This window comes from Gymnogyps californianus, chromosome 10 (assembly GCF_018139145.2).
Source record: "Gymnogyps californianus isolate 813 chromosome 10, ASM1813914v2, whole genome shotgun sequence".
NCBI classification, from domain to species: Eukaryota; Metazoa; Chordata; class Aves; order Accipitriformes; family Cathartidae; genus Gymnogyps; species Gymnogyps californianus.
The window spans coordinates 700,286-724,777 of NC_059480.1; the positions used below are offsets into that span (position 1 = coordinate 700,286).

General features: G+C 44.2%; 2 protein-coding genes across 2 annotated transcripts; both read right to left on the reverse strand.

Annotated features, from left to right (window-relative positions):
* Positions 1 to 2,906: 2,906 nt before the first annotated feature.
* Positions 2,907 to 12,708, reverse strand: RNF168 (ring finger protein 168). Its single transcript, XM_050902804.1, has 9 exons — positions 12,655 to 12,708; positions 11,929 to 12,039; positions 11,721 to 11,805; positions 11,017 to 11,360; positions 10,031 to 10,107; positions 7,567 to 7,743; positions 6,749 to 6,873; positions 6,359 to 6,446; positions 2,907 to 5,693 (listed from the first exon to the last, which is right to left on the reverse strand). Exons 4-9 carry the CDS (start codon positions 11,315 to 11,317, stop codon positions 4,626 to 4,628), a joined length of 1,836 nt encoding a protein of 611 aa, XP_050758761.1. The 5' UTR covers positions 11,318 to 11,360; positions 11,721 to 11,805; positions 11,929 to 12,039; positions 12,655 to 12,708; the 3' UTR covers positions 2,907 to 4,625.
* A 6,648-nt stretch (positions 12,709 to 19,356) lies between these two features.
* Positions 19,357 to 23,921, reverse strand: WDR53 (WD repeat domain 53). Its single transcript, XM_050902812.1, has 2 exons — positions 23,445 to 23,921; positions 19,357 to 20,644 (listed from the first exon to the last, which is right to left on the reverse strand). The coding sequence occupies exons 1-2, from the start codon at positions 23,919 to 23,921 to the stop codon at positions 20,054 to 20,056; spliced, it is 1,068 nt and encodes a 355-aa protein (XP_050758769.1). The 3' UTR covers positions 19,357 to 20,053.
* Positions 23,922 to 24,492: the final 571 nt, after the last annotated feature.

Below are 24,492 nucleotides of genomic sequence, written 5' to 3' on the forward strand. Positions count from 1 at the left end.
GCGGGTTTTCTTTTATGTTAATTAGGTTAGTTCACTCACAGTTCAAGTAGCTCTTTGGTTGCCCTTGTGCTTATCTTGGTATTTCTTTACCCGGCTGACTTACGGTGTCATCTTGTTTCTCTTCTCAAGGTCGCGCCTCGTTAACTAAGTAGCATCCTTTGTTCTTGTTTCTTGCATATCTCCAACACAGGGGCCACAGGTGCTGCAAGGGATGAGGCAGGACCTGAGGTGGCCAAGAAACAGTGTGGCTGCTCCTGTCGAGGGAGCCCGTTACAGGGCATCCCTTGCTGTCGGGATTCTTTTGCTGTCGGTTCTTCAAAGTCAGAAGAGAAAAGCCCTCAACGACAAGCATGCTGGGTGTTTTTGATCCCTACACTACCTGCAGAAATTGCACCCATAGAAAAGGAACGTTTTACTACTTTTAGTTGTTTCACAAAATAGCATGGTCTGTGGCTGGCTTGCTGCCAACACTGTCAGCAGGCTGGAGTGCTGCAGAGCACCTTGTCATTAACAAGTGTCAACCAAAGCGAGTACCACAGAAAACAGCGGTTTCCTTAGAAGTCTAAGAATTTAAAAACTTGCTGCCATGAAAACAGGTAGATCTGTTCCCTCTCTTGCTTCTCTCCCTACCTCCCATCTGCACACCAGCTCTGGCTCTTAGGGAAGCCAGACCAAGCCTGTCAAAGTATTTGGGTTTTTCGGTACTTGCATTTTTTTCCTGGCAGTTGGATGAGCTGAACTTGTTCACAAAGGGGACAAATAAACACTAGAGCTAGCTGAAGGCAGAAGGTGAGCTCACCCTTTTGAGCAGCAGGGAACCATTATACCAGCTCAGACAGCCTCAGTACGGGCTCTTGCTTCACAAACACCGTTAAAGCAGTCAAAGCTGATTTCACCTGCTTCAAAGTTCCCAGATCGTAGCAATGGAAACAGGGTGTCTGTGCAACCAAAATCCACTCAGCAGTGGCCAAATTCCACCCTCTAACAAGAAAAATCTAAAAGGACAGGCCAAAGAGGTGCCCAGTGAGGAGCATTATGCCACGCACGCAGTGAAGAATGTGATCATCTTTGGGACCTGAGGGCCTGCAGTACCCCACCTCGGATGAGGCTGCTGGTATAGGTTATAGGTTTTGTATATTTTGCAGTTAAGGTTGGGTTTTAGCTAATGATCGACTTTTTAGTCTTGCCTTTTTTCCCATTCTGCTTAAAAAAAAAAAAGATTCTTATGTAAGAGCACATTCTTACACTGAGAACAAAATCCAGTAAGTTGGAAAAACGCAAATAACCCCCAAATACTTTAACATACCCTCCAATATATACACACACCTGTATACACTTCTGTACTATTTAGACCTTTGAAATGGCTAATTTCTGTAATTTTTGTATTTATTTTCAATGGAATCACAGCAGCAGGGCTTGCTATTGACGGCAAGGAAGTAAGCCCGTGCGAGACGGAAGAGTAAGATGCAAAAAGCCTCCTCCCCCCGCCTTATCGAACTTCTAACTGGGATTAGTTTAGTGCATTTCATGAACCTTACATGGAAGGGACACATAATTGACACATTAGAAGGGAAAAGAAAGAATCCACAGAACAGCTTGTGGAGGAAAAGGGAATGAAATCAGCGTTAAACGCAGCAATCCCCTATACTGGGACACGGCTTGATGTGCAGCTGAGCTACTTGCACAAGGTGCACTGCTGCCAGAACAGGAAATTCTCGCTTCTCCTTTGCCCTCTGCCCCCTCGATGCTTCCCCTACCCCTTTAACATCTGGAATTAGATTGTGGAGAGTCCTCGAGTGCCAAAGCCGGCACAAGCGAAGGAACCCTGTCATTGGCAGTGAGCTGTTACAGCAGCTCGCTCCATGTTGTTGAGGCGTAGACTGCATGATCCTGCTGAATTAGTGAGCTCTCATACTGTGTTCTTTAAACAAAATGCCTCCTGTCTGACGACTAAGTGTACGTTACTTAGCGCTAACCTGCTACAGGGACAGAGCTAGTCCCAAAACAGTAAGAGCAGTAGATTAAGTTTAACCCTAACGAAGATCAAAGCTGTTAGAGGATACGTATTTCATTTCTAGCTTCATTCCATTCAGCTCTTTAGAGTTGATCTGGGTATTCACCTGTATGACCACACATGCTTCTCTTTCTTTCTTTTTCACCGAGTGCCTCTCAAACATCAGGACCTGGCTGTAAAAGCACCTCCAAAGCCAGCACTGCTGTACTGGAGTATAATGATGGTTGATCTGAGAAAAATACAGCAATTAACCAGGGTCAGAATTTGTAATACATACAAGATTATTTCTTACATATGAATGGCCAGCAGTTCAAAACACTTGAGATTCAGGCTCTTTCAGTGCTAGACATTAAAGGCAGTGATTGAGAACAAGACAGACATTGAAAACCCTTAGAGGGGTACAGCAGGACTGTCAGGACCTTCGAAACAAAGCGTCTCAACCTGCAGAGACAGTTGCATCGGGCGGAAATTTTAGGGGTTTGGCAGCAGGTGGCTGCAGGGGGCGACATGTGTGGGAAGAGGCCAGGAACTGCCTCGCACCACTCCAAACCATTTCCAACCTGCTCTGAAATCCTAAACAACCCATTACACCAAAATGGCAATAAATCAGAGGAGCATGCGGTGCCTCTGCTCAGACATACTTGAGAACGGGCGGCAGTCATCAGGAGACGTGATCGGGGAAGGAGGAGCTCCATGCCAGAGCAGGGACCATCTTTTGAGCAAGTTAAAAATACCCATCAGACTTCAGAAATTGCTTGTAAAATGAGGCTGAACACACTTAAAAAATAAACTCGTTCTCCTCATCTCTTTTGAAAATGGAGAGCTTACTTCTTACGTGCTTATCATGACTGGAAAGGCCGAGCGTCACTAGCATGAAAACAGTCAATATCTCTGCCTTAAAGAACACTTTAATTAATGAAGGATTCTATTTGACTGCATAGGTAAGACAGAAAACAACCCGAACAAAGGTAAGGATTAAACGGAAACAGATCTATATTGAAGGAAGGCTTCCAGCACAATGGTCGAGGCAGCAAGAGGAAAAGTGAATGATTTGCAACTGGTCACCTGTTGTAACTTTCTCAAAAAGCATCTTAGAATAGATCATTTATTTATGAGAAACCCACCATTACTAGAGACATGCAGGCAAAGAAAAAAACCCAAAAAACAAACATTCGCATTCAGTAAAATGTCAGGTTTTGTTTTTTAAAACTTAAAACATCAGAAGATATTGCTTTGAAGTATTTTGTTACAAATTTCCCGGAACCGAGTTAAAGTCTACAGATCATCAATGAGGTTCACAAAAAGTACACGTTTAAAACATTTGCTAACTTTGGTGATTAGCACACACACGTCAGCAACGTAGATCAGTGCTCTGCTCTCTTTCAGACGTGTACAGTGGAAAAGTATCTCATTACAAGCAAAGAAAGGCCAAAAGATGGTTTCACAATAGCAACAGATAAAACAATCTAGCAAGAATTACCTCCTCTGCTGCGTAGCAGCCGGTCAGCTCTTCACCAGCCTCAACTTCCTACAGGCCTCAGCCTCCCCACATGTCTAAATTGTAATTCTTTTGAATGAAATTCGTTTTACACCCAACTGGAAGACAGTGTTTGGTAGTCCCTCTAAAAATGGGGGGGGGGGGAACAGTTACAGCCAGGCATGTGAATCTTTAACTACAGTTATGTCATTTCTGACAACTCCAGTTTTCAGTTGCTTTTCCCCCTTTTGGTTTAACTTTCTCCATCATAACTGTCCTCTGGACTATTTTTTTTAATATGACGTGTTTTTAATCAGACTCAAACCAGTCTGAGTATGAAAATTAAATAGCAGTAATATAGGTGGTAATATCGTACAAGAATAAAGTTGCAGAATGCTAGCAATGAGAAAACAAAAGTATCTTTTTCCTAACAACAGTGAGAGTCAGATATGCAGAAGTGACCTCTATGAACAGAGGTAAATACAAGCCCACAACCACTTACACTATTGGCATCTATGAAAGATCCTTGGCTTTGGCAGTGGGAGAATGACCTGTTTTTCCCCTCTTTGTCTAAGAAAGGGGTTAGTATATGAGAGGGAAAGCATGTGTCTGCAAGACTGGCTGTCTAGTTATCCTCGCGTTAACTGTCGTGCGAACAATGCAATTCAACAAATAGCCTAAATTCCCGTAACATGCTTCAATTTAACAGAACAGTGGTTGTGCCAAGTGAAGCCTCAACCTTGCAGTTGGCAGACAACTGGAAACACAAACTCATTTTTTTACTTGTTTCCTCTGTGGAACGTGCACCCTTTCCGTAAAAGGCTCCAAATTCTCCTTTTAAGATAAGACCATCAGTTACTTTTGTTTTTAAACACTAACAGTATCCACATTCAAAATTAGGTAAATGCAAGTGCTAGAAAATAAGCTGTAGTCAAGAAAAGACCAATTAAAATTTTTTAAAGTCTGGGGGCGTACGTTATTAAAACTTCTCAGAATACGTAACACTTTGTGGCCCAAAGTGATCCCCCTCAAAACCAACTTTAAAACTGTTTACAGGAAGCTTTGCCTAACACAGGAGAAAGCATTACCAGGGTTTTAATTCTCATTCCACCATGTGTCTGTGGTTCTGTTGATCTACTCCGCCACAGAGCTTTTAAACATCTGAAGGATCGTCTTTTGCTTATTCTTAGGTAGTGAACAAATATCGTTTGCATCACTGGTATTAACCACACAATTCAAAACTTTTCCTCCCTTGATGCTGGGCGATTTCATTCGGACTCTGGTAGGGGACTGCCAGTTTTCATTGCAAGAACCTTTCCGAGTCTTGCGGTGATTTGTTTCAGCCTGTTTTTTTGGTACCTTTGACTCTTTTGCCATCTTAGAACTTCCCTTTCTAGCAGGAGAGTCTTTCACAGACTGAGGTGCTTTGGTGCGAAGAAGATATTCATCTGGAGAGCCCTTTTGTCGATTAAGTGTCCTTTCCTCCTTGTTGATCTGTTTTTGAAGCTGCAGAGCCAGAAGCCTGTCCTGCTCCTCTTGCATACGCCTTTCATAGAACTCCTGCTCAAAGGCTTTCTGCATTTGCAAGTTAAAATCATTTATCTGCTCCCCTTGATCCTCTAAACTTTCCGGAAAAGTTCTTCTCCTCTTACCAAGCACACACAAGTCAACCACTGCTTCAGCTGGTGGCTCCAGCGACTTTCTTTTTGGAGTCTCCTTAGTGTTCTGCAGTCTCTCTGGTTTCTCTTCATCTGAGTGTCTAGCCACCTTCATGAGATCACATATTACACTTTTGCTGTCAGACATCACAGAATTTGTTGCTGACTGAATACAGCTACAAGTTTCAGCAGAATTTTCAAGGTTTATGCTTTCTACATGTGTTAAACTGCCACTGTCTGACTCAATTCCATCATCTTCTCCTTTGGATCTATGAAGAACTGTTCTAGACCCTTCCCCTTTTGCGACTCCATGAAGTGCATCCGGAACTTCGTCTCCTAGACAATTTGGTCCTGGTGTTTTTTCCTGCTTTACAGCAGCGGTTTCCCCTGAAGCTGACTCACTGAAATAGTTCATGCATGATTCCAAAAACGAATCCTTAGCACTGGAATCTTTAGTCACACTGGTCAGCTGTGGAGACAGCGTTGGCATTTCTTCTTGCTCGTCTTGCCACGCAGAACTGCTGCCTTCATTGCTATTGGTCTCCTGAAGAAAAGGGAGAGACCACTAACAAAGTAAGTTTACCGAAAGCCAATGGGTGTGAATAAAATGCAAATCTCACTTCTTATAGCTGCACTGCTCATAACTACTCTGGGATATTAACTTGGATTCTTCTCTTTGAAAAAAATACATAATTGTTTAATAATAATGAAAATATTTAAAACAACCTACAGAAGCCTAGCCGAAGGACTGAAAACACAATTGCAGCATTCTCCTCTTATCAGTGACTCAAACCAACTGTTCAAGCCTGCTCATCTTCTTTTGAAGCCTTACAGGGAAGATAAGACAGACAGACATATGCAATGATGAAAATCAGAGTGCAACCTCCTCCAGTGAGCTCCAGAACTATCATTTTAGTTTTATACGCCATCGGTTGCAACCCAGAGCTCTCTGAAGACGTTCAGGTAAGGCACTTGTAAGGCTAGACAAGGTAACTATCGAAGCAAGCCGTAGGTGTGCATCTGCGGACTGTCAAGCATGGTTTCTTCCCTTTCCACTTTGGGGAATCATGACTACTGAAGGTAGTTCAAAAAGGGGAAGATAAACTGCCCAGCGCTGATGTGCAAGGGGAATATAGGATTGGCAATCCTATAGGCAAGGGGAAAATAACCCATAATTACTGAGATTTATAACAAAATGATTCTAGTTACCACAGAGCCAGAGTCACTCCTGCATCTTTCTGTTGTTCTAGAGAATGATGCTGATCCCAATGTATGATGAAGCTTTGGAGACAGGTACCTTAAAAGGAGAAAAAAAAAAAGTATACCTTTTTAAACCTTTTTCCTTGAATTGTCAGTCCTTTGCATTAATCAAGATTTTCAGGCTCTTTCTGACAAACAAAAACAACAAGAGAAGGGCAAGTGTTTCCCTTCTCCTCCGTATTTTCCTATGAGGAGATGTTTTAACATTCAACAGTTTACATTTGCCCCAGATTATCCAGGGAAGTTGGACTACAGGATTCCAAGGAAGCAAACGGAGCAGAGGGACACCATACCAAGAAACAGACCAATAACTGAAGAAGAAAAACTTGAATTACTTACTTCTGAATGTCTCCAGAGTTGCTTGGTTTGTTCTTCATCTTGCACAAATTAGCTGGGGATGTTTCAGTTGAGAGACTGCCTGCTGGTGAAGGACTGCTGAGCACATGTCCTTTGGCACCGTCATTCTTTGATGACAAGTAAAAATAGCATTATATAAAACAAAACACAACACGAACTGGAGAAAACCCAGAGAACTACTTTGTTTCTACTGCAAAATTAGTTACTTTTGTCCAAAGAATTCTAGAACCTTAAGTAACGGATAGTTATGGAATGAGAAATGTTACACGTTCTGTACACTTTCCTGTATCTGGCATTAAGGGACAAGAGGTTTTGCTCAAATAAGTACACAGGTTTCATCATTACGACTATTATTGGGTAGCAAAAGCCAACCAACCAAAAACCCCAAAAGAAATTAACAAAACAAACAAACCCCAAAACATAAGGTAAACTTTCATCGCACGTTCCTTTTTTTCAGTACAGGTACATCAATGTCTTCCAAAGAAGTATTTTTTAAATCATGGGGAAAAGGAAGTATTCAGAAGAAAACCAATGTTTTAAAATGTTTCACAATGAAAACATCCAGCACGCGTTTTGAGTGTGTATTACACAGGTAGAAACGTATGGGGTATTTCACCCTCCTGCTGGTTCTTCAAGAATTAATGGTCAATCAAGCATCTAAAGTACTCGGGGCTGACAACAGCTTCCAACTACAATTAAAATACGTTTAAATTATTCAAAATTTTAACTTTTGCTCTGAAAAGTCTAAGCTGCTTGCACTATATCAACATTTTCTACTGTCCCCCTTGATCCTAACTCACCAGACTGTTACTCAGCTGCCAGGCCAACTCTTCATCCTGCTTCAGCTGTTTCTCCATCTCCCTCCGTCTCTCCTCTGCCAATCTGTGTTCCTCCTCCTCTTCTGCTAGAAGCCGTTGAATGTATTCCTCACTTGCCTTGTTCTCCTCCTGTTCATGCGCTCGCCTTTCTGCCTCCACCTAAAAAAGATTTTTTTAAAAATGCATCTGGCTGCTACTGCAGGACCACACTTTATGCCAGAACCTCTCAGCCGACGCTCCTTAAAAGTGAATGATCTGCTATTCACAAAGACGCTCTGCCCACTTCAAAGCCAGTATTTAATTACACACGTCTCCAAAGACGGGAGAATCACACTGATACCGTGTGTAGAGTCTTCAGTTTGATAACAGTGACCTACCTTTAGGTTTCTGTAAGACTATACCATTAACCCTGCTCGCCTGCAAGGTTAGATTCCATTACTCACCTTTTCAAAATGTTAGTAACAAAAACTAAGATCTCCAAGTACACGGATCTACAGAGAAACTCAGACTAAGATTCTTCATAAGGCTGGATGCCAGCTAAACCACAGCGTTTGCTCAACCTGCTTATATCATCGTAATTCCAATATTAGCGCAAGATGCCTAGAAGGCAGCCCATCTCTCTTCTGGAAGAGTCCTTCTGCTCTCTTGAAACACGCAAAACCCAACGCGGCAGACCAAGAATTTTAAATCTGCCTTCCTTACGGCAGACAACCACTCTTGATAAATCAGTTATCAGTAATTCCACAAGGACAGCAAAGTACTTCCAAGAATGAATATAGCTTTCTTAACTGGGTAATGGAATTTGGAAATTTGCTTTAGAGAAGCGTCAAGCTGTAACACTACACAAGCTATGTTAAGTCTGAGTTTGTTTCAAATCATGTATTGATGTCTTGTGACTGGGACCAGACACCATGACTTATTTCACTGCTTTTGGGCACCATCTCCATTAACCATTGATACTACTGCTGCCAATCAATCTTATCCCCTAACTGCCATGAAAGAGAATCCCACAGTCCTCTGCTTCACGTACCCCCCCGCTCTTGTAACAGTCAGCAACGGGGCTGTCAGGGAAAGGAGCGTTCCAATACTACTTCCAACTACAATTCTTACTACTACCGTGTCTGAACTGGAAGAAGGATCCTTAAATAGGCAAACATTAAGATTCCTTAGAAATCTTTTCTGATTTTCAAATGAACACAGATAACACAGGGAGTGAGCAAATAAGAACGAAAATGCTGTATGTTCGTTACCAAAGCTCATCTAATTGTGGTCTGTCCCTTAAGGAGGGAAATCAAGAAGGCAGTACAAGACCAAAGCCCAAACAGTTCCAGATTGTTACATTTGCTAGTCCGAAATGCTTTATGTGCATCTGAGGACCTATAAAAGGCGTTCTAGTATGTGTGGACAGGGATGCAGTGACAGGTGACACTCCAACCCTGAAAGAACTCTTCTGCAGAGTTTTGGGAAATACGAGGTTGTCCTGGTTTCGGCTGGGATAGAGTTAATTTTCTTCCTAGTAGCTGGTATAGTGCAGTGTTTTGGATTTAGTAGGAAAATAATGTTGATAAAACACTGATGTTTTTAGTTGTTGCTAAGTAGTGTTTGTACTAAGTCAAGGATTTTTCAGCTTCTCGTGCCCAGCCAGCGAGAAGGCTGGAGGGGCACAAGAAGCTGGGAGGGGACACAGCCAGGACAGCTGACCCAAACTGGCCAAAGGGGTATTCCACACCATATGACATCATGCCCAGTATATAAACTGGGGGCAGTTGGCTGGGAGGGGCAGATTGCTGCTCAGGAACTGACTGGGCATCAGTTGGCAAGTGGTAAGCAATTGCACTGTGCATCACTTGTTTTGTATATTCTAACTCTTTTAGTATTATTATCGTCATATTATTATTATCATTATTTTTCCTTTCTTTCTGTCCTATTAAACTGTCTTCATCTCAGCCCACGAGGGTTTTTTTTCAATTCTCTCCCCCATCCCAGTGGGTGGGGGGAGAGCGCAAGAGGCTGCATGGTGCCTAGTTGCCAGCTGGGGTTAAACCACAACAGAGGTATTGACTAAGAGACCTGCCTGGGCGTTCTGTTGTGTCGGTACCTCTACGTGTTTCCTAGCCTGCGAAGCACACCTACTTGCAGGGACAACAAGACAGCATGACAGCATATGTTGCTGGACTGATTGAGAGGGTGAGGTAGGAGGTACAGATCAACTAGCACAAGAAAACGTGAGAAATGTCGCCTCCTGTCAAACACAAGGAAGTCGCTCCTCTTCCGTGAAGGATACAAATTCAATTCCCGCTTCGGGAATGACCAGTCTGTTCTTGCAGCAGCAATGCCCTTTTAAGTATCTTTCTTTTTCATTAAATAACATTGCAGCTGTTTGTGGGAACAATTAAAATAACTAGATACAAAGTATTTATGCTTTTAAATATATTTTTAGACTTACCTTGCTAATCTCCGCTTCATATTCCTGCCTCAGTTCCCCAGGCTTGCTCAGCTGGTGTTGCGGATGGGGGACACAGACTAATCGAGAGGAAGGAGAGAAAAAAAAAGAAGTGAGGAACAAAGCAAGATCATGACAGTCAACAACGAAAGATTTTAACAAAAGATTGACTTCCACGCCCTGTCACAGGAATGATGTGACTTAAATCAAGCGCTGTGGAAAAAAAGCACTTTGTGTTACAAAGGAACAAAGTAAAAAAGCACTGTGTTACAGAGTGGCAAGAACAGTCAGTGTTTTCCAAGCACTGTATATAAAGCAAATATGTGCGCTGACCATAACTTACACCTTTCGCTTTTTGCAATTAAAAAGACTTCATAATACTGCAGGTGGAACAACGTGTCACAGAGCCAAACTACCAGTTAGCCTCCCCCAAGGGAGCTTACAACACAATAACCCCCAAAATCCTTCTTCAAAGAGATGATCAGATTTCACTTCCTTTTCTCTGACACCACAATTTTAGGCTCAGAGACTCTTGCACAGACTGAAGCCCCAGAATTTCTAACCAAACTAATTAACAGCATCTAAGAGTTGAAAAACTTTTAACCACTTCACTTACTTGACAGTGATAAACAAGCACGCACACACACAAATACTACAGATTTTACAGCTGAAGTTGTATCAGTAATGAATTACTGCCTTTGCAAGGCTAGGCAGCCATACACCAATGCTTCGTGCAAAACGCACGGATAAATATCCACTTAAATGATCAGAAAAATATAACTTACCCTCGGTACCACAAACGAGAAAGGCACAGACAGCCATTTCTCGGCCCTGCAAGCCCCCTTCGCAGGCGAGCTCTGACACTGCATTTTCTAGCAGTAACACAGCCTGTCTGCACACAGTTTCTTACTTCACAACATCCAAAGTCCACCAACAGGAATTACTTTCGTAAAGCGGAGACATCCCAGGACAAGTGACATTTTACTTACTTTCCTCTTCCAAATCCTGTCCGTTAATCCTACGCTCACACTCCTTCGGGTACTTCTTCTGAATCTTTTCCCAGAGTTCCCAGTTGATAAGAGTATTTCTGCGGGCATTATATCGTGCCCAGGAAGAGACTCGACGCCGACAAAAAGGGCAACAAAGACTGGCCTTTTCAACTGTCAGCTGGAAACAAGAATTACAGAGGGTATGGTTGCACGGCAGCGTCACGGGCTCCACGAAGATCTCCATGCAAATTTGGCAGAGGCAGTCAGACAAGGAAAGCGGAGCCTCCGACTTCTTCGACATACTGACTCGAAGTAGAGGAACAAGACTAGTACAACATTGGTACCTGAAAGCAAAAAGAAACATGTATTTTACTTCCCGTAATGAATATAAAATAGAAAATGCTCAGTTTTACAGCTACTTCATGAAAACGCTAGCGGATTTAAGCAGTCTGCTTAAGTGGTTACTTTTGCTCACGACCTGAGAGATTCTCGACTTTCAGAGGAAGACGCAGGTCTTTCTAGAAGTCACGGAGAAACTGTAGCAGGTTTTCCTACCGCACTTCCCTGTGAGTTGTAAGAGGTGCTTTGGGGATAGCAAGGAGGTGGTAAGGAGAGGGGGGGAAGAAGGTAAGAGTTCTTCTAGCATTTACCCTCCATTAGCGATAAGCTATGCTCGCGTTCGGTGGATATGTTGTCACAGTTACCTTAACCTTCCATTCAGTCAATTTTTCAGTGTATGCGTGCGTCCTTCAAAAGCTGCTTCTGGTACAGACTTGGTTCCAGCATGTTCTGAAGGTGAAATACAACATCCCTATGCATCAGAGGAGAGGAGGTTCTTCCTCGTTCATTCACTTGCTTAAGCTGGGACTAAAAAGTCAAAATACTTTTCATTAACATAAGCAAAGAACTAACCAATGCGTTCAACACTGCAGCATCTTCTTGTATGACTTAAAATGGTGGGGATCATCCAGCCTTTCTACCACCAGTGCTTCTCACAGGATTTTTCTACTTGGACCAGAAACACTGTGGAACAGAAAATAAACGTAAAAGACACATACAGCAAAATGGATAAAAATACTGGTTTTTTAAGTTACAGGAAGTTAAAAAAGTTCTTACAAGCTTCTTAAAAACAGCCAGCTTCACAGAGACAGGAGGTCCTTCTGAGAGAAAGACTGCAATTTCAGTCACACAGGAACACGACATGGAGACAAATACACTTTAAGTTGGGTTTTATTGTTTCTGCTCTCCCTTTGTTGATAAAACAAATCCTTTAATTTTTTTAAAAAGGATGCTAAATAACACGGAAACACCCAGTTTTACAGGTGGTTTGTTAAAAAGACCTAACAAGTCCACGTATACCTGTTCCGGACTGATTTCAATTTGTACACAGACAGAAAAAATAACGCTTACTATGCCGCTAAGATGTGGATGCTCCGAGAAGGAGAGGGCAGGCGTGGGGCGGGCGGCCCGGCCCCACATACCACCGCCGGGGCCCGGCACACACAGGGACGCCGCTCCACCGCGACCGAGGGAAGCGGCTGGGCCCCCCCCCCCAGCCCCAGCCCCAGCCCCAGCCCCAGCCCCGCACCGCACCCCCCCCCGGTCCCCGAGCGGTCAAAGCAAGGAGTCAGCACCCACCGAGCTGCAGCTCGGCGGCGGGGGCCCGGCGGCCCTCAGGCCCGGCGGCAAGGCAGGACCGCGGCCTCCCGCAATGGCCGCCGCCGTGGCGTTGCCCGCCCGCTCCGCCCCGTCCCTCGCTGACGGGCCTCTCCCGCCGCCCGGCCTTCTCGCTCCTCCCTCCTCCTCCTCCTCCTCCGAGCCGAGCCTGTCGGGAGACAGAGACCGAAGGCCCTGGGGCGGGGGAAGGCAGGCCCGCCCCGGGGCTAACGGCCGTCCTCCGCCTCACCCAGCCCCCGGGGCCCGCGGCGAGCCCCGGGCCGCGCCGCTGTCTGCTCGCGGTGCTGCAGTTCTGGGGTCTAAACAAGTATTTTCAGCCGTAAATCGTTACCGACGGATCTTACTGAAAGGCAGCCTGACTAGAGCCTATTTCCCCGGGTGTGCGGAAAGCAGGAGCTGCTCCAGAAACTCTCGGTCAGAAGATGGAAAGACTAGATATGTGCGTTAACAAAGCCTACCCTGGGTGCTAAAAATGCGAATCTTCTGGCCTCGTTTAATCGGAGAAAGGAATGACAGTGTTAATGAGTTGAGGTTTTTTTCCTTCACTTACTGTGAGACAGAGTTATGCAAGCAGGCTTGATGTCCCCGCTATCCTGGAAGCAGCATGGCTGTTTTTAAACCACATAAATATTTCATAGACTCTCTGGTTTTGTTCCTTAAAGAAACAACTATCAAAGGAACCGTACTTTTTCCTCATATTGCCCATTTCTGCAGTAAATAGCAATCCCAACTGGGAAAGGCAAATACATCAGTACGGGTTGTACAGCCTCGCGTTGGAGTGCACCCACGGTCCCACCAGCGTCACCCACGCGTGCAGGACGAGGACCGACCCATCCCTCCCTGTGCTCACCTCTCCTCTGGCACCCACCTCCACGGGGCGTCCGGGCTCGTCTCCTTCTCCAGCATCTCGGCCTGCACTTCAAACTTCTGTGCCAGTTTCTGCAAGCTTGAGTCCAGGTCCGTGAACTGAGCCTCCAAGGTTTGCAGCTTGGTTTCTACTCTGAGGGACGGAAAACAAGGGCGTTTCGTCAGGACTTGGGCATCAACCGGTGGCGCTTTCTGCCGTGACGGTGGGTGACACTTACGTTGTACTGTGCACAGCTCCAGACCCCAGTCTGAGGCTCCTCCCAAGCTGTATGGGAACATACACCACTAGAAATTAAGTTTTTTTGACATTGCTCAGGTCTCGTTGGCCCTTCCCTGATGCAGAGGTCTTACAACTTGTAAATACAGATGCAAGATTTATATTTAGATGTGTCTGCAGGTCTCGACCATTGGCATTCACATCAGTGGCGCAGTTTTTTTCTCCAATACATTTTCAGGTGATTTGTGCTTTTGCTTGTAGTGTCATGATCTTTTGAACCATTTTCATTTGACATCGAACAGAACTTCTCATTCCTCCTCAGATTAAAAATGGTGCAAATAATAAACAAGCCACCCGCAGTGTTTCTCTTCTCCCGTCAGCTCGTCCTGCTCTGGTTTTCCCTTTTATAGGACTGTCCTTCCACAGAAAAAACGTGTGATAAGACGACCGTAGTGAAACGGCAATAAGAAAACTGCTTCGTAGCTGGTATTTATTAGCTGCTTTTTCCTTACTTACTATCTGTTGCATTTTTCCTTATTTATAAAAAAAAAGGAAAAAAAAAAGGTGCATCTTTGTACTCTCTTAAATTACAATCTTAAAGATGAGGTTTTGAGTTTAACCTACTCCACTCCACTCCACTTTTGCTTAAGAAAACTGCCCGGTTTAAAAGAACTTGCTGTGTTTAGGGACAAAGTAGGAAGGAATGCAAGTATTTCTGCTTTGTACCCGTTTGCTGCTCTCTACTCGAGGAGTAAGGTACGCTGGGCTTCTGTCCTTTGGGGGTGGTTTTTGTAAAGATAGTTTTCTTTAAGTTTGCCTTAGTTAGCTGACTGACGTTGAGGTGCGTTCTTGAGAATCCTGAGGATCTCAAAGCTATCAAAATGTGAATCATTCCAAGTTCCTTCCTAAATACTGAACAAATAAATCTCCCAGTACTACGTACTCGACAAGTGATTTACTAGCAGAACATCAGCTACTCCTTATAGACTTTTGTGATTCTTCTTTGCATTTTACTGGCAGAACTTCAGGCTGTATCAGTTAAAAATTAGGCCATCGCTAAATTTTATTACGGGCAAGAGCCTACATTTTTTTCTTTAGCTTCTCTTTCTTCATCCCCAGTCTGCTCCACTGCGCCTGTTACTGTTATTATTGTACTGTCCTAATGTTTAGGGAATTGGATTCTGAATCATGATCTACCTGTGTTAAACACTGTATTAAGGTCTTTACCTTGTTTGTTGTGGCCCTGTTTCGTTTATCTTGGGCTGAACTTTTTGTAAGGACAAAATACACAGTAGCTTTCAGATGATGACATTAAAAAAAAAAACAACCCACCAAAAAAACCCCCTCCAAACAAATAGAGGTTAACTTTAGATTGTATAAACAGCAGATTAAATAATTTACCAATAGTTTTCCCTTTTTCCACGCATACTCCATGGTATTTTAAAGCCTGTCATTTTAAGAGAAGGACCAAGACCGCTATTGCTTCACTAAGAGTAGCTCCCCCCTCTACCTGCCTTCCTCTTCTCCTGCTTTGGGTTCTGTCTGCAGTTGACCTGAATGAGGAGAAAATAAAAAGGCGTCAACAGTGGCATATTTTTTGAAGTCTCCCTGAGAGCTTGCGCAGATCCTTGTCTAACGATTTTCTGTTGTTTCCTGAGGCTAGGAGACTTCCTCGGCCATCTTGTGAAAGATGCTTACATCCTGATCTTGCTTTGGTAGGACTTCTCTTGCTTCAGCAAGATTTTTATTTCTCAGAGCCTCCTGTCTCTTGCTGGGTCACAGCAGAGATTTTTGAAACTGGGCACAGTTCTTACCGGGGGTTGGATTTCAACTAATTACCGTCCCTCATGTGGCACATCATTCCTGGACTAACTTTTGGGGGGCGGTTCACCCATTTAAATGCATTTATGTGCGCGTGCTTGCCAAGAGAATTTTAGGACTAAAATAGAACTTTAATTGGAAAATTGAGCTTGTGTGATGGAGAAATGCAGATAGTTGAGAAGAATTGGAAGAGTCGATACATCGTAACGGGATCAAGTCTGTCAGCGCAGAGAGAGCAAGTGTGTAAGCTGAGGTGAGGTGGGTCGGTATTCGCTGTGAATAAGTTTCAGATCCACTTTGTATCTATAGCTGTGCAAGTAGAGAACAACAATCTAACAGGATAATACAAGGTGGTAGCGCAGAAACTCCAATAGTAAGAGTTTTAGGAATAACACGGTGCAAGCAGTCTTTGAGGGAGAGGGGGGAATTGTCAGAAAATGAGTATATTCTTCAAGGTTTGCTGGGTGGATAATGAGCGCTGTCCTGGGGGAGATACCTGCCTGTGCATTGCTCCCCGATTTGCAGCTTTTTATCAAGGTAAATAAGCTTCCTAATGCCCCATTCTTGTGAGCTTTCTCCTCTACAAATAATAGTAAAGTCATCAAAGATCCATCATTAACGCTAGTGTCAGTGCTGTAGTTGTTTTTCAGCAGCCTTTAGTCCAATGCTTTAGTATTTGACCAGTTTTGCCTTTCCAGCACTTTTTTTGATACAGGGTATATTGCCTGTCTGTAAATTACTCTTGTGTATTTTTAAGCATCTGTAGCAAACATTTCCGCATTTGCTCATTTTGGTTCTAAAAACGTCTGTTTAGTTACACCATGGTAGGCCCGATCTCCGTAACTGATCTTCTACAGCTTTTTGTAAATTCTGATAGAATCAGTGCTGCTGCCTCTTGATCCAAGTTCTGAATGAAATGAGGAAGAACGGATTAAACCTCCTGCTTTCATTTCAATTGCGATCTCTAAACACTTTTTCCTTTAATGTAAGTGAAGTTTCCATTGAGTCGGTGACCTCTAAGATCTGTCTAGTGTATGCGCAAACCACATCCCCATTCTTTACCAGAAAGCTTTTAAAGTTCTTCTCTTCTTGTTAGCATACAGAACATACTTGGAAGATTTGCAGTAAAAGCTCTAGCACTCCCACTTTTCTGGAAGCGTGGTTGTATGCGTAACCTTATTTCCACTGTTCAGGCACTTATAGAAAATGACATTTTTCATTACTTTAGAGCTGTCACACGGATTTTATTTTCCAGGCCAATGCAGAGCCCCACACTTCTCCACAGCTCTTCCTGTACGCTCACTTCATGGTACCAGTTAGACGCACGCTTCTTCAATCAGTTTCCCACAGACTTAGTTTTCACTTTTTCTTTCAGGAGTGGTTCCCCCGTTTCTGTTTCTCTCTCTGGTCAGGTCTCTAGTATCTTTTTTTGCGGTTACCGTTGTGTGAATCGGAGTCATAAAAGCCGTTGGTGAACAATGTTAGTATCTTGACCAGCGGAGCAGTTTCTTACCAAGTCTATCAGCTGGTGTTAGTCTATAAACATTAATTTCATAAACAGAAGTACTGCATTCCATCAGCTGTGATACTCTTGATAGACAGTAATCATTTTTACTACAGGTAAACCAGAGTTATATGTATGACACCTAAGCTGACTTATAAATTTCCTGATACCATTTGCACAGCACCTTTCAAGGTAGTATATGAAAATCTGTATGTATGTGAAAATCCAGTGAGAGGGAACACTGCCTCACCTGCCGCTAACTGTGGAGAATTTCAGACCCTTTTTCAGCTCTTCTTCCTGAAGAGCCGTGCTCATGGCTTATATTTGATCCTGCGATTGTCTGCCCAGCTGGTTAGAGACACCATCTACCAGCGACTGTGCTGTCGCACTGCAGCGGAACACGCGCACCGGTGCCAGCAGCAGCAGCTTAGGCCGGATTATTTTACATGAAGCCAATGAACCTGTCGGTCAAGCGTTCCTCTTCCGAGTACAGGCTTTGAAAATGGAGGGTGAATCAGCGTCACCTATGTCCCAATTCCTCAGCCACAGTGATTTTCTTTCTTTAAGCTTGTAAGAAAGGTCCGTTCTCAGGGCAGGGGGAGGGTGTTTGTTAACGATAACCACTTACTTCCTATCTTCGAACCCTCCAGACTGTGAGGCATTTTCCTAAATTCAGAAGTTCATCCCAAATCTCCCATTTACAACAGCAGTGGAATGCGAACCCAAATTTCCCGTTACTCATAATCGCCCAGCAACGCTTCACGCAGCTACAGGCCTTTGCTGATGGAGCAAATTGTGCAAATCCTGCAGCGAACAGCCAGGACTAGCAGTTTGCTGGCTGGCCAGAACGGCGTTCACGAAAGGGTGCAGCTTGTGGCTCTACCCCCCCTTCCCTCCCCAACGAGGAAAGGAGAAACAGAAGATTGCTCATGAACTACTCCCTTCCCGTATACACACAATGTATATTTACGTCCTCTCTATTACCCATGAACGTTTCCAAGGAAGCACGGGTTCGTCGCGCTACCAGGCAGTCTTGTCTCCTCTCCCCTGCCCCACTCCTCTGCGCCCCTCGTCCTTCCCTGTCCCTTAGCGCAGTGCGAGCACAACCCTTTAATGACCTGTTTAATGTCTCGTTCAGGGAGCGCAGAGAGATGCTGGCTTTAGCCATCGTCCTGGAGAACACGAAGAGAAGAAATAAAGGCGGAGTGGGCTTGATCCTCTCTCCCTGAAGCAAGCAGCAACAACAGGGACAGGGGATCCGACTCCTGCGGGAGGTTGTTTGTACCGAGGCTTTTTATAGACCGTATAGCCAAATATAGGTCATAGGCGCACAGACACATGCTCACGAACGTATCACATACCGAACTATGCATCCGGACCACTTCCTCTGACCCACTGATCCCGTCTGTCTTCATACAGACATACCTAAACTAATTCAGAGGTGACGCGAAAAGGCGTACCTACACCATTCCGCTTTTTTGCTGCGTTTTGGCTTCATTTTGCTGTAGCGCCCACCAGTTTGTGTCTCGGGCCAAACTCTCCCGCTTTTAAAGGCTGTACAAGCAGATTGACTTTTTTTTTTCTTTTAAAAGGTATGATGGTAAAATCAGAGTTGGATGAGAATGAGTTGTGTTTGGTCGCGGGGAGCTGCTTTGAGCAAAACCAAGACGGTCGGAATCTCTTCCATAAAGGATGGACAGCCAGCACAACCGGCTAAGGATTTTCAGGAGCTGAGTATGCAAATAAAGAGCTGGAAATTTTTCCATCAAAAAGAAAAAAAGGCAACAGATAGATAGATAATGTGCGTCTGGTAACAGCACGGCTGGTGAAACAAGAGAGCGCAAACCCCACATCAGTGAAGCAGGTCTTCAGCCTGTTCCAGGCATTCAGTTTTGTGAAAAGTTAAGGACAGCCTGAGGAAAAAAAAGCTTTTTTTCTTTTAACTGTTTGCCACAGGAAATCCAGCATGAATTGAACACATCAAGAGCTGCAGCGTTCCCACTTCGTTACATTCTCCTCACCTTCAACTTGCAAATTAAGAGATGTTTCTAGCAAGCCGAGTTCTGCTCGTCGTGTTTCTAAAGCTTTGGGGAAGACAGTGGAAGTATTTGGGTAAGGAGGAGCCGTGCCTTTGGCCCTTCGCTTTCCCCCTGCGATGGGGTATACAATACACTTCTTGACACTATTTTGTGTAAGTTTGGCAATATTACAGTGAGTATAAGCACAAGGGAGCAGTGAGAGAAAAAGCGTTTATTAAGACAAGTGTAATAGTTCTTTTTCCCTGGGATGAACAACTAAATGCATAAGATAGCTGACCCATTAAACAGATGTTAACATTTTCCCCTGCTCTTTCGTTGACTGCCCTGTGAAAGAATCCAATTGGCAATGACAGTTAAACTAATTTGATTACTCATTAGTTGATGCTTCTCTAGTCTTATATGCAGCTGCTGACAAACTAATGAAAAATATATTTCCACTACGGCCAATTTAAGCTAACTGTGACACAGTTTAATGGGGAGAGTAACGTAAAGCACTGCGATAGTTCAAAATGCAAGGAGCTCAGCCAATGACATCCCCGTTACTGCTCAGCATCCTCATTTAGCATTGTGGGTGTCCCCGTTAGTATGAATTTCTTCCTCCAACCTTATGTCAGCTTAGCCATGAACTAATATTACCCCTAAATATATTGAAACCCGTTTCACTTAAATTCAAGAAGCAAACTGCCAACCCTGCAAGCAACAGCTGCAGTGAATACCAACAGCCGCTGAAAAACATCATGGGAGGCCAGTTACATCACGAGTACTTGTGTGAGTACACAGCAAATCCCTTCCCCTTCCGAAGGACGCGGCAGGTTTCACCGCTCAGTTCACTGTCAGCGGATGTAACTGGACTCATTTCAAACGCTCCGAGAAGTGGTTTCGCCCCACAAATTTCTTTAAACATCTCAGCGTCTAAGGTTCTGGCAGTGGATACACAGATACAGAACTACTCTGATCAGCAACTAATACTCTCTTGGAGCCTTTGATCTCTGCGCACGAGATCCAGTTCACCTTCTCTCCGTGCTCGATGGTTAGCTTTGGTAAAACTCTAGCGTGTTCATTTGAAGCCACTTTGTTGAGCTTTCCATCTTTGCTGGTGGAAGCAGGTGCTTGGGCCTTCCTTCTCTGCAGAGATTTTGCTGGACTTTTCTGCCGCTTTCCAACGTCACTGCTGACATCCCAGAGCAAGACTTTCCCGTCATTTCCTCCAGTCAACAACCAGTACGCTTCTGGCATAAAGAGGACCTGCGATACTCCCAAGCTGTGACCTGGAAACTCCAGCTCACGTTCAAACTTGACACCGGTGACTCTGAATATTCTGACTTTACCGTCTTGAGCTCCGCAGCCAAAGATGTTGCCGCACGATGCGACAGACAGGGAATGTGCAAGCGGCGGGTTAAAGAACTGGCCAGCTGGCTGTGGACTGTCTTCCTCCTCCGTTTCACACTCCTGCAGGTTTGTGGTCCACAAGGGGCGAGCTTTCTGCAGGTTCCACAGCATAACCTTGAAAAAAAAGTATGAATCAGTAATTTGTCCATTTCAGGTAAAATCAGATCTTTCACTGACAGCAAAAAAGCCCGACACTTCTTGCTCTAGCAGAGCAAAGGCTATGCATGAGTGCAAGAGATGCAACATGTGTTGTGAGGAGCGGTTGAACTTCACCTGCTAAATCCGGCAAATCTTTTCGGCATGCTTTCCAAACCCTCATACTGCCCTACTCAGCAGAGTCAATGACTCAGACCTTTAGACCACGAAATGGATGAAAAAGCTGTTCTAAATGCTTTTGCATTCATCTCAGCAGTAGTCACCATGATATACTGCACATCAATTATTTAAAAGCAGGGACACAGAAACGCTAGCAGTAAATAGAGATCATTATCGTTCTGAATTTTAGTTCTGTCTCTGCTACGTACTTGTCCTAAAATAATCGCTTCTGTGAACGTGTTTGAAAAATGGAACAGCAAAAGGCAAACAGTCGTTCAGGCCCTCATTTTTAAACAGACATATATGTATTCTTTTTTTATATCCAATGAGTAGATCTCGTTTGTGCTACTACCATATCGAGGTAGGGCATGCTTTTCCTGATGGGGGGGGGAGGTTGTACTTTTAGACTTGCTTTTAAAATGCCACCCCGCCTCCAAGCCCCTCATGAAGCAATAACTGTGCCTTCAAATGAATCCTGCGTCTCTCATACAGCAATTCAAGTACTATAGATTTATACTGCGCCAGTTAAAAATAATTCTCTCAATACTTTTGTCGGATCTGAGCATTTTCAAGGCCAACAGATAGGAAAGCACGAGTCAGTCTAATGCAGTACTGGTGTGCTGTTTGCTTTTTTAATCAAAGCTTTAATTTGTTATTAATAAAAATATTCCTCCACTAGTAATCTCCAGTAGAAAGTACAGGAGTCTTTAAATTTGGGCCACAAAAGAGTTGTCACACTGGCTCTGCATTTCTGGGATCCAAATCGCACTAAGACATCCAAAATGTGTTGTTTCCTGTCACTTTTCTGTTTTAGCGACTGCTGTTGCTGCTACGTTAAAACTACTTGGCTACCGATGAAAGGGAAAACTTTCCACGACGACTGTGCAGAGCAGAGCAAATCAGAGAGGCTGAGTCCCAACGCTTAGGGCAAATACTCCTGTTTTCATCACAGACACCACTGCAACAGCTTTATGAATTCATCAAGTGCTAACAGGTTTTCTGCAAACTAAGTATTTTCTGTCCTCATGGCATATTCCCTGCTTCCATGGAACTTCTGAAAAAACTCCAGCAATCTAAATTTCAATTCTCATCAGCTACAGCTTCACTGAGGGTTTGACACACGAGCCCAGAACATGTTTTGATGCTCGTAGAGCTCGTAACTTGTCCAAAGACACGCTGCAGCACAGCACTTCAGAGTATTGCAGCTCAGCTTCTCTTTGTGAAATGATGTATCTTAAAGCCAACCTCGATGCGGAAAAATGCTCTTTTCATTGTACAAAACCACACTAAGGAACTCCTACTATTTTGGGATACCGACTTTCACCTAAAAACCAACTTGCCGAGCTACAGTAAACCATACTAAAACTAAAAAGTCACAAAAAATAACCAGTTCACTCGCACAGAGGTGGTACAGAAATGCTTACAATTCTGATAAAAAGTTTCCAGCCATAGGCTTGTGAATCTGCATTTTAGGGTCCTCTCAGAGTGACACTTTGGTACCTCTGAAAATAAGTTTCTCACAGTACTTCATTTAAAATCCTCCATCCATCTTTTAGTCAACTTAAGGGGGAAAAAAAAAAGAATTTGGAAAATTTCTGACAATTTGGCAAAGTCTAAACCTGGCAGACTTCCATCAGTCAGCCCCTATTTGGAGATACATACTTACTGAATTTATATGATCCATGGCTTTAATATGGAAAAATACCACTTATGCTAAATATCAGCATGTATTTCTTCTAGTGGGTGTTGGATGCACTTTGGTTTTAAGAACACAGGGTGAAACTGCTCAACGTTGTCAAAGCAAACTTCACCCTAATACCGCTAGAACCACAGAAACCGTTGTAGAAGTGATAGTTTTAATCTCGGGCTAAACGAGGAATGTGGTCAGATCTCAACCACTGGAAAGAAATTACTGAAAAACATCTGTTCTGGGTGGCCAACTTTGGCAGCGTCACTCAAGACTCCATTAACTCCTAGCACGGTTTTTCTCAGAACGCTTCCACAAGTGGCGTGCAAAGGACAAAGTTTCCTCTTGATGAGGATAGAGAAGCGTAAAAGGCAAAGAACATTTAATGCTTCCAAGAGGTTAATCAAAACAAAGGATAAATTATAAAAATGACTTCTCCTTACAGTGATACGTACTACTTGGAAAGATATTTATCTACCTGTAGTAAAGTATTTCTGCTAGCATCCTGTCTGCTTCAAGCATTTTGCCTTTTCCTAACTATCATCTGCATTTCGTCTGCAGCCATAACCAATTGCTAGGGACAGCTTCTGCTTTTGCTCGGTCCGACAGGGAGCTAAAGTGGCATGAGCGTGCTTTGCACCATATTCTGATTTCCCCCCACCCTGCTCGCTTTTAGATTTGTAAATATTAAGGAAGATAAAAACAGGGAGAGGAACTGCTGAGTAGAAAATGGCACGAACAGCCTCGACACTTAATTTCTCTGCCAAAACTACTTTAGAGTAGTTATGGAGCTTTCCGGTGACTGCAGGCTGTACACCCTCACTCTTGGTGAAAGTCTCGTGGTGCCTCACTACACAGGTGGGTAGTTACCCTTTCGCTTCTCTAATAACCATCTACTTGTATGCAAATCACCTGCATGTCCAGTCCACAGGAAACAAGGCTTTGAGGCCTCTGAGGTCGAAAGACGACAGAGGAGCAGATGTTTGAGTGTCTCAAGGACCGGCTGACTTTCTTGTTTTCCAAGTCCATAACCTTTATTGCCCCCGAGTCATCTGCCGCAGCCAGGAAACTGTCAGTCTCATTCACTGAGAGGCAGTTGATCTCCTCCTCGTTCACGTGGAAGCGTTCAACGGGCTCCTTGAGGGATCGGACATCCAGTAAACTGATAGTTTCTCCGTGGGAGGTGTACAGCCTGGTGGGACGGCAGGGAGAGAACACCACGGAGGTCACGTCGTCTGCCTTCGGGAGCTGGAGCTGTCCTGCCGGAGCGCCTCCGCCATCCCAGAGCGTGAGCTCGCCTCTCTCCGCGCCTGAAGCCACCAGCCCTTCCGTGTTTACGTTCAAGCACAATATAGAGGATGAATGTCCACCAGTCCATTTGACTGCCATGTTTCAGGGACAGCTCTGAAACAAACAAACAAAAAACCTGAATTGAGCTGGTGTTGGTCTCATTACAGCAGAAAGCTTATTGAAGCAAGAAGATCATCCTGTTGACTGTAATGCAAACTACTTGAAACTCTAGCGTCCAATTAAAACAGGCACCTCTACAGATCAGTACCCAAATGAAGCTTTGGCTCAAGCAGCATCAACATCAGCCGCAACAGCGCGGAATGGCAGCGGTGCTGGCGTGTGTACCTGCGCAGTACATGGCGCAGATCCGCTGCTCTGACGTGGCTGCCTCGGCGAGAGCTGCTTCCTCAGCGCCTAAGGACATCGCATGCCTGACAAAACAGGGGCACGGTTCCTAACGGGATGTACCGGGAAGGAGCAAGGGGAAGATGGCAAACTGGGAAAGTCTGTCTGCAGAGAAGTCACATTGTTCCAGTCTGGGTGAGAGCACATGCGGACATGTGTCTTTCACCCAGCTGCCGAGGTGCTGGGTAGGCAGTACCTAACATCGATCTGTAAAGCAGTCTCGCAATACCTGCAGCAAGAAACTTGTGCTGGTGAGAGTCGGATA